General features: G+C 37.7%; 1 protein-coding gene across 2 annotated transcripts; it reads left to right on the forward strand.

Moving 5' to 3' along the window:
- The first annotated feature begins 2888 nt into the window (after positions 1-2888).
- LOC111433471 (probable ethanolamine kinase) lies at positions 2889-9752 on the forward strand. Of its 2 annotated transcripts, none has more exons than XM_023070523.1 (11): positions 2889-3230; positions 3424-3515; positions 3637-3743; positions 5538-5643; positions 6460-6531; positions 6695-6786; positions 6933-7017; positions 8908-9013; positions 9106-9172; positions 9254-9346; positions 9447-9752. In XM_023070523.1, the coding sequence occupies exons 1-11, from the start codon at positions 3088-3090 to the stop codon at positions 9585-9587; spliced, it is 1104 nt and encodes a 367-aa protein (XP_022926291.1). In that variant the 5' UTR covers positions 2889-3087; the 3' UTR covers positions 9588-9752. The 2 variants fall into 2 exon arrangements, with proteins under 2 accessions (XP_022926291.1, XP_022926290.1); XM_023070522.1 differs by having other exon boundaries at positions 2890-3230; positions 6460-6582.
- Positions 9753-9980: the final 228 nt, after the last annotated feature.

Genomic DNA, 9980 nt, shown 5'->3' on the forward strand with positions numbered 1-9980 from the left:
GAATTGGAACATCTTGTGATAATTTGAACGACATTTTTTTCATATATTTGAGCCGCGACAAAATTTGTAACTTGCTATCCTCTTGCCTACGAGGCAAAGATTTACCTCTGGGAAAGGATGATTCATTCAGATCGACATGAGAGTTCAACTACATTGCATTGTCAAAATCCATGTTGTATATTTGAAAGAGGTTGACTTCCTTACTTCTCTCATGTTACAATCCTCTTCGGCCCGAGCTCCCTTTCTCCTCAATCCATAGAGACAAAATGGAGGACTGGTGCCAATAGTTCATCACAGAAGAAAGGACTCATTGAACCAAGATCACTAACTAATACTAATCTAATACTAATAGAATAGAAAAGAACTATCTTTTTTGTATACTTTCCTCGGTTCCATTGCTACTTCGGGCTTTACGCAATCAATCGGATCATATAGGTATCCCGATCTTGCATGATTGATGTCTTGGTTCATATCAAATGCATTATAAGAGTTGAAACTGGGCTTAATGGATTCGCGAGTGTAAAATCTACAATGTTGTAGTAGAAACCGAGAGGAGAAAATGAATACTTGGCAAGTTGGCAAGCGAGGGGACATGGAAGGAATTAACACAAAACATCTGGAAAAAAAAGAAAACTACAAGTTGCACGAGGAAGAAGAAGATCTCAGACGCGTGATATTCACATGCTCGAGGCCTTATAGAAAGCACGTTGCAATTTTCGATTCGTCTTGTTTGAATCCTATTTGCCTATTTGTCGATATCTATCCATATTGACCATAAAAATTATTGAATATAGATTTAATTGGAGGAAATTAGGAAGGAAGGACCGATTTAGGGATGTTCTAGGAGAGAAATTGCTATCGAAGCTTCTAAACAAGTTATAACGTGTAACATGTGCGAATCATGTGATTAGGGACTTAGGTTTGAGTTGTGATGTCCCACATTGGTTGGGGAGGAGAACAAACAACCATTCATAAGGGTGTGGAAACCTTCCCCCTAGCAAATGCGTTTTAAAGCCTTGAGGGGATACCCGAAAGGGAAAGCCCAAAGAGGACAATATCAGCTAGCGGTGGATCTAATGGTATTAGAGCGAAACACCGAACGATGTACAAGCCTTCTTGCTCTTCCCCGAAGGGGGTAGACACAAGGCGGTGTGCCAGTAAGGACGCTGGGTCCTAAATGGGGTGGATTTGGTGGTGGTCCCACATCGATTGGAGGAAGGAAAGAGTGCTAGCGAGGACGCACCTTCTACCAGCAGACGCGTTTTAAAGCCTTGAGGGGAAGCTCAAAAGGGAAAGCCCAAAAAAGACAATATTTGCTAGCGATGGATCTGGGTGGCCCCGAAGGGGGGTAGGAGAACAAACCACCATTTATAAGGGTGTGGAAACCTTCTACCAGCAGACGCGTTTTAAAGCCTTGAGAGGAAGCTCGAAAGGGAAAGCCCAAAAAAGACAATATTTGCTAGCGATGGATCTGGGTCGTTACATGAGTAATGTTATTTGCATGTATGTTCGCATGAGTAGAATACAAGCATGTTTGGGATTCGTGATTGTTACGTCTGGTGTGTGCTTACTAGTTTATGCTTATGATCCAATCATAGTATGTGTCATGTATGGAAAATACCCTTTTGTATGATGGTACGATGAAGAAGCCACTAGAAGTTCAACAAACGAACTCTAGCCATGATTAGGCCTTAGATAGGTTGGAAGGGCATGTCGCCCGTTAGTCTATTAAACCTCGCATAACCCGTTGGCTGACATGTTGAGCGTTAAGTTAGAGACATGAGTATTCGTGATCATTGGGTTACGAGCTATTTTAGACTACTATGAGAGTGTCTAGTAGATGGGTCCTATGTGACCAAGAGTGAATCTTACCTACAAATCCCAAATTCACAAGTATAAATAAATAAAATAGGTAAAGGTTAGTCAAAATACTGTGATACCTGCATTGATACCTAAAGATCCAAGACTTCATTGAAAAATGAAAAATGTACACCAAGAGAAGGAGGTCCGTCACTAGTAGCAATTCGAGAGGCGTCACAAGTAGAGAACTCGAGCTAAATCAGGGACAAGTTTTTTTCTCAGATAGATGAGAGGCGGTGTGAACTAAATGATAGTATGGATAAGTTGGAGACTTTAGAGTGGAGACTTTAGAGCTCTTGCTTAGATCTGAGTCGGTTGAACTAAGTTGTCTTGTTTTGAAACTAGTTGTTTATAATTATGTGATCTGACACTACATTGGTGTAAATATATGTAAATTGCCATGGTTTTCTTTTAATTAATATCAAAATATAAATTTTTTTTTTGGAAACAAATTTCACTCAGGAAGGAATCAGATTTTTTTTAATTAACTGTTGTACCTACAGCGTAATCATTTTCTTTTTTTAGTGAAACCAAGTTCTTTTCCTCTTGCCTAGTGGTGATGAACGTTTCCAATTCCAATATACCTACTCAAGTGTTTTAGGTGTGTCCTCTTCCAACACTTCTCTTGTAGCCTCGGTTATAGTAGTACTAATTTGAACCCAATCAAACATTCTCTTCCACTTACTCAAAAGTATTTGAGGGTTCTTGCACCCAATAAAAGTGTGACGAATATTTGGGAGATTTGTTTAAATAATTTTTTAGGTTAGAAAAACAAAAATCAATTTGATTTTAAAAGGTTGGTAGGGACACTAATTTGATTTTGTTTTTAAATTATTGCAATTCACATCATGATGCTCTCAATTATAAAAATATTGATTCGTGATTGTGTGTTAAAATGAGATATTGAACATGGACGTGGACGAGAGCAACATCACGAGCCGTTTTCGAAACAAGCTATTTCACTTCAAATTATTAAAAGTTTTGTTGCAACTCAGAATTAATAAAAGAAACTTCCAACTTACAAATATTAACAAGTGGGACATTTCAGTCATATGGTCGTATGGTGGAGAATCGCTGCGAGGGTCATAGAGAAGACAGAATCGTTGATGGAGCATATATTCTATTAAGAAATAATCACCGCCACTGTGTTCGCAAATCTCTCGGAGAATCTGTGAATCCATTTCCTTTTATTCTTTTTCATTGAAAGAAAAAAAAACTTGAGAAATAATGGGAGCAGAGAAGATCTACAATGGCTCTGTGGATTTGGGAGGAGTTGTAGGAGATGGAGAAGGCAACCCCGAGTCGTATCGGTTATCTACTCTTTCTGTCGACCTCTCTCTCCCTCTTCCCGCCATGACCCCTCGCATCATGTTCGTATCAATTCCTCTTTCAAATTGTTTTTGCGTGTTTTCCTACTTTTTTTTTTTTTTTTTCTTGTTTTTCTATGAACTTGATAGTTTCATCTCCTACCTTCTGGAGCTCGCGGAATGCGGTTACTGAAGCTAATTCTGTAAGATTGTTTGATTCTTTTTGTTCTGAATCGTTTTCTTGTTTTTCTTGTAGCGAGCTATGTAAGGATCTGCTCAACGAGTGGTCGGAGCTGGATAATTCTCGGTTCTCTGTTGAAACGGTATCTGGTGGAATCACTAATCTACGTGAGTGTTTGCTTGCAATGTGTTTCTTCGTTCAATTAGATGAAAGAAAGATTGTGTTCGAGGTTGCGGTTGTTACTGATTTCTTTGTTCCTTGTGGAATTTGTTTTTCTGACTTCTGCAGTGCTTAAGGTTACGGTGAAAGAGGAAAGCGGTAGTTGCGTTTCTGTCACCGTCAGACTATATGGACCTAACACGGATTATGTTATTAATCGTGACAGGGAACTGCAGGTGACTTGCGACGCTTTTTGATCGACTGTTGAGTGTTTAACTATCCGTTCCTTGTGTACGCTAAGTGTTTGGTTTTAGTCTGTGTTCTTTAGGTCGTCTTCTCCATTTTTCCCTCTGCCTTGGCGGGCATGGGGTTTCATCTTTTCGCACAGTACACCCTAGAACAATCTAATTGCATACTCTGTAAATCAAAAGCTAACCGTTCTTACCATGGAACGGTGATATATAGTGTAACGACCCAGATCCACCGCTAGCAGATATTGTTCTCTTTGGGCTTTCCCTTTGGGTTTTCAACGCGTCTGCTAGGGGAAGGTTTCCACACCTTTATAAATGGTGATTTGTTCTCCTCCCCAACCAATGTGGGACATCACAATCCACCCCCTTCGGGGCCCAGCGTCCTCGCTGGCACTCGTTCCTTTATCCAATCGATGTGGGACCACCCCCAAATCCACCCCCTTTGGGGCCCAGCGTCCTTACTGGCACACCGCCTCGTGTCTACCCCCCTTTGGGGAACAGCGAGAAGGCCGGCACATTGTCCGATGACTGGCTCTGATACCATTTGTAAGGGTGTGGAAACCTTCCCCTAGCATACGCGTTTTAAAGCCTTGAGGGAAAGCCCGAAAGGGAAAGGCCAAAGAGGACAATATCTGCTAGCGGTGGATCTGGGTCGTTACAAATGGTATCAGAGCCAGTCATCGGACGATGTGCCGACTTTCTCTTTCCTACGACAAGTCTCGTTACATATAGGTTTCATTTGTTAGGTATGCTGTAAGGTTGTAAAGCTACTGGATTCTGGATGCATGGTTCTAGCAGTTAGCAATTTGATATTGATCTCTATTCACCTCTATAATTACAAACCAACATATGTAATAAGTAAGAAAGCTAAATTTCAGCTATCTTTGAAAATATTCTCATGAGATATTTGGTGTTCGGTCGTGGTTACATGATAATTGGTGTTCGGTCATGGTTACATGATAATCAAGAATTATAGCTTTGACGTAGAAGAAATCTATCGTGCTCAAACCTCATTTGTATGGGTTTAGAATTCAAATGTATATTAACTATCTTGTAATCATTCCCAGAGTATTGATTCAACATTTACAACAGTGGTTATATATTACTATTAATGTTAATTTGTGAATGATCAGTAAAATTGTTTTTGGTGTTCTGGTTGGTGTGTGTACAACTCTTAAGATAGGCAATATTCTGTTAACTTTTGTTTTATGCATATATACGAGTGTCGAAGACTTATCCGTTGTAATTAATTCACATTTGTTAAGGAGAGTGTCTATTGTTTTTCTGTCTGTAATTGAGTCTAAGTTATCGTCTCTATGAGGAAAATCCTAATCTTAAGAGAGAGATTGCAAATTGCCTGGGTAAGATCTTGTGACTTTCAAGATTTTGATATTTGATTGGACTTGTTGCGGTCTCTTTGACGGTGTAGTGTAGGTCTTATAGCTGAATCTCTTAAATCTGTATCTTCTTTCTCTCCTCCACAATTTCCTATATATTTCGTTCCATTTTACTTTCGTAAGGGTTTTTCCTTCTAGTATTATGATCTTACCCTCCTTACTTATGGGTCTTGAATCAAGAGGTTTCAGGAAAGTCTGGATTTCATTAAATCTAGAGTGTTGTCTTAATCAAACAATGAATTTTTAATTTTTATCTTGAATTTGATTGTCCAAATAATGCTACTCATTGTTTATTTCTCACTTGACTTCCCCTCCCTTGTAGCGGGTGACTTTTGCTTATATCATGTTATTCACTCTGTAATCTCATGAAATCTTGTTTTAGGCAATCAAATATCTTTCAGCTGCAGGATTTGGTGCCAAGCTTCTTGGAGTTTTTAAAAATGGTATGGTGCAGTCATTTATTCATGCACGAACGCTAGAACCATCAGGTAAGAAACATTCAGAATCTATCTGATTTAGACGTTATCTGCAGACAATCCAATTCTAGCATTCAATGTTGAAGATTGCTACATTATTATATAGCCTTTCATTCTCTAGTGGCTGCATTGAAATTTTCGTGGTTAAGATCTATGTAGACAGAAAATTAAATGTTAATTTTATAATATCCATCTTTAATGGTTGGATCTTAGTCTAAAATTTGTATTTCACGTTTAGCTGCCATTTGTGGGTTGGGATTTGAACATTGCTCTTGAGATTCTTAAAAATTTCCAGTAGTAATAGTAATAATTCAAATAGCCCTTGATTGGGTTCGAGGATATTGTTTGGAGTTTCGAAAATGCTAGCCTGTCACAGGAGATGTGTGGCTTTGAGAATTGTAGCCTGTCATAGGGGATGTGTGGCTTCAGCAGACTTGAAGGTAATATTGTGAAGGATACTTTAATATGCATTAGTTGAGTTTAAAATGAAATTGGTTTGTTTTGGAGGTCAATTAAAAAGACCAATTGCTTTAGTTCACTACAAATGGACTAAATCGACCTATACCCTGGTTTGGTGCAGGCAATCAATTTTTTATTTTTTATTTTTTATTTTTGGATTTTGCAACCCGTAGTTTGAGTTGTCCATCTTTTGGTCATCAATAGAGTTGCATGTGTGTTTTATCTTGAAAGTGCTTTCCCCATTCAATCTCTAACGTTCTCATGTATCAAGTGCATATCTTTCCAACCTTTTTTTCTATCTCTATGGGGGTATCTTTTGTAACCTATGATTAATAACAAATATTTTGTTACTTTCGCTTCGTCCTGCAGATATGAGAAAGCCAAAGCTAGCTGCGGAAATTGCTAAACAGCTTAATAAATTCCACAAAGTATATATTCCAGGTTCTAAAGAACCTCAGTTATGGAACGAAATTTTAAAATTTTACGAGAAAGGTTATTTTTCTTGACCAAGAACAAGCTTCTTCTGGTTGGAGGACCTCTCATGCGGTTAAGCATTCTGTTTTCTTTTGAACTGGCTTTCATGTTTCTCATTGTTGAGTTTCAGCCTCTGCACTGCAATTTGATGATACTGGGAAGCAAAGTATATATGATACAATTTCATTTAAGGAAATTCATAATGAAGTACTTGAAATTAAGGTAGTTTCTTCCAATGAAAACTTTTTTAATGATATTTGTAGTAGCTTTTGATTTCTTTTCAAGTGACGAACTGCTGTCAATCATACACATATATGTATTTAGAAACAGAGTCCTGTTTATTGATGCAACTCATCATAATTGAACAGGAACTAACGAGCCTCCTCAATTCCCCCGTAGTGTTTGCCCACAATGACCTGCTTTCTGGGAACATAATGCTAAATGAGGAAGAAGGTAACCCCTTACAATAATATATTCCATTTCTTCTGTTGATTCCTTCAAATTCTCCATTACCATGCATTACTTCCTCGTTCATATAACAATACATGTGTACTCCCCTCGTGCCCTCATGCACTCACATTTACTTATCCTTTTCTATTTTTCATATCGCTTTCTTTTTCCCTTCTTTATGATATGAATTACGAGGATGGGCTATCATATCGCAAGTATTAAGGATGTTAATGCCTTATGAACAATAGGAAACGGTAGTCTGAGTTATTAGGAGGTGGGAGTTGGACTAGATGCTGATTGGTTCTTCAATTTGTAGTAATTCTTAAGCGACATCATCTAAATTAAATCTTTTCTGCTTTCCAAATAGTTGTGCAAGGGGAGATTTTATATCAAAGTTAAGTAATTCTTCCTTGGTTTGGTTTTACTTATTTTAAGTTTTAGCTTATACCTGTTTGAAGTGATGGCTTTAAGAAGTTCCTCCGTAGAAAATAAATATTTCTGCATGTCCCAATGATGTCTTAATACTTCTCTGAAATGATTTTAGTTGGAGGAGAGGTTTTAGGTTTTTTTACCCTTCGTATGATTTTATACCAACTGTTTGCTTCCCAACGATCTAAATCAGAAAGATTCTCATTTCTTTGGTTCCATCTTTGTCGTTTGGTGTTATTAATGTGACAAATGATGGACTTGAAGGAATATAAATATCAAGATTGGGAGGGAGGATTTGGATGAGGATTTTGATAAAGAGTCTGATATTAGCATTAGTAGTTTAGATTTAGAAGATTTTAGGGTGGTCCCTCCCCTTGGGGGGCTTTCCTAGAAGATATGGGCTCTCTCTTTTTATCAGTTAATTAGCTGTTAAGATTTTCCTAATACCTCACTAAAATGGATTTTAAGGAAATTGTGGAAGATCAAGCCATCGATAAACCTTTTCAAAGCTTGAGAAGTTTTCCTCTTTTATTGTTAGATGTGGGCTTGAAGTGTATGAAATCCCTCATTCTCCGACTACTGCAAGTTAGATTTTGTTTCATCCAGGGTTCGTTTTTGAAGATTTTGTTTTGGATATTTTCTGCCTTTTCAGAGGGTTTAAATTGTCAGCTTGTGTGTAGTCTCTTTTAGTTCAGTCAAAGGGTTTTTTTCCTCCTCTTTTGTCCTTTTGTGAAGGAAGCTGTCTAACCTGGGATCCTATTGGGCCTTTGCAGTTTACTTCTATTCAAGTTGTTAATTTGCTTCTTCGCTGCGGCCTCTGTTTTTTGGTGGTTTTGCCCTCTCTGATGAGGTGGTCTAAGGACAGCGTTTTTTTTAGTGGCCTTCCTTTTGTGGTTTACTTTTGGTGTCGTTCTATCTCGCTTGGTGGGGTGTGGTTCTTCTCATTGCCCTTGCTTCAGTCTTGCCAAGTTTGTTTCGTTTAGGGCTCCAAGTTTCTTTATCTTCTTGGCTTTCTTAATTAGAGTTTTGTTATCTGTTATGTTGGTATTTTGGGCTGTTTTTTTTTTTTTTTTTTTAATTCTTTTTTACTTCCTTGTGGAGTTATATCCTTGAAGCATTAGTCTTCTAAATTCCATCAATAAGAAAGTTCTTTTCTTGTTAAAAAGGAAAAAAAAAAAAAAAAATCTCTAGCTGTGCAAGGGACAATATAGAGTGGCTTTGACTGTTGAGAATGAACAACTTTGGAGATGTGGGAGTGTAGATAAAATGGTAGTATGTGTGGTTTAACATTGGCATAGGACTTCATATCTGGATCTTCTTCTGGTTAGCTAATTTATTTTCTCAGAATAGTGAGAGGGAACTTGACGACCAAGGATTGGTTGCGAGTCTTAGTTTGACTTCTGTGCTTTCCTCCAATAATACGCTCATCCTATCGACCTCATTGTGCATCTTACAAATGTACAGAACGACTCTACGTAATTGATTTCGAGTACGGATCATACAGTTACAGAGGCTTTGACATTGGTAATCACTTCAATGAATATGCCGGCTATGACTGTGACTATAGCTGGTAGGTTCATAACCTTCCTTTCATCTGGAAATTTTCATTCTAAAATATAGGAACATTGGAGTTTGACTTTTAGTTTACCAATGGTTGAGCAGTTATCCATCCAAGGAGGAACAGTATCATTTCTTCAGGCATTATTTGAAACCCGAAAAACCAGACGAGGTGCGTTGACATGATTTATATGTGCTTTTGGGTTCATACATGATTCATATAGTAATCAGAAGTAGTGTAATTTTGTGAAAGGTTTCTCAAAAAGATCTTGAAGCTCTGTACGTGGAGTCAAACACCTTCATGCTAGCTTCTCACTTATATTGGGCTTTATGGGCGCTTATACAGGTACGTACCTTACTCCATTCACTGCCCTTGTATTCTCAGTAACAACAGTAACCATGAATTATTTGACCAAAATGTTGCGTTTTATCCTCCTGCTTTATAGGCAAGGATGTCCCCGATCGATTTCGATTACCTTGCTTATTTCTTCCTGCGTTACAACGAATATAAAAAGCAGAAGGAAAAATATTGCTCATTGGCAAGATCTTTCCTTTCTCGATCAGGATTGGGTTGTGAACCTGCGTAGAAGATACAATTGGGAGGAGAGGAGGATCGGGAATCAGTTCACATTCTATAAAACATGTAAGCAATTCTTTGTTTACTGGTTTTGTTTGTTATCTATTGTAAAGTGGTCTTTTGTACTCTAATAATTCGTCGTGAGTTATAATAGATTTGGAAGGTATTTTCTTAATATTATTGTTGATAATAAAAGGATATGAAATCAAATGATGTGGGTTTAGACTTTGTATACTAAGTGGTTGAGGTATCTATTACCATCTCTGTTTCATCTCAACCTTAGCATAGAACATAGATTGTATAATAATAGATAGAAGTGACAATCGTGTTTGATTTGGGTCACAAATAGGGACTTACAAATCATCTATAACAAATTTTTGTTCTAAAACGGTTAAGATTTGCA

This window comes from Cucurbita moschata, unplaced genomic scaffold (assembly GCF_002738365.1).
Source record: "Cucurbita moschata cultivar Rifu unplaced genomic scaffold, Cmos_1.0 Cmo_Scf00042, whole genome shotgun sequence".
Lineage (NCBI taxonomy): Eukaryota > Viridiplantae > Streptophyta > Magnoliopsida > Cucurbitales > Cucurbitaceae > Cucurbita > Cucurbita moschata.

What these genes read in the sequence shown, in the direction of transcription:
- LOC111433471 (XM_023070522.1), top strand. Translation starts at nt 3,088, where the DNA reads ATGGGAGCAGAGAAGATCTACAATGGCTCTGTGGATTTGGGAGGAGTT. An exon ending in GCCATGACCCCTCGCATCAT is followed by an intron (nt 3,231 to 3,423) that starts GTTCGTATCAAT and finishes TTTTTCTTGTAG; the next exon opens with CGAGCTATGTAAGGATCTGC. An exon ending in ACGAACGCTAGAACCATCAG is followed by an intron (nt 5,644 to 6,459) that starts GTAAGAAACATT and finishes TTCGTCCTGCAG; the next exon opens with ATATGAGAAAGCCAAAGCTA.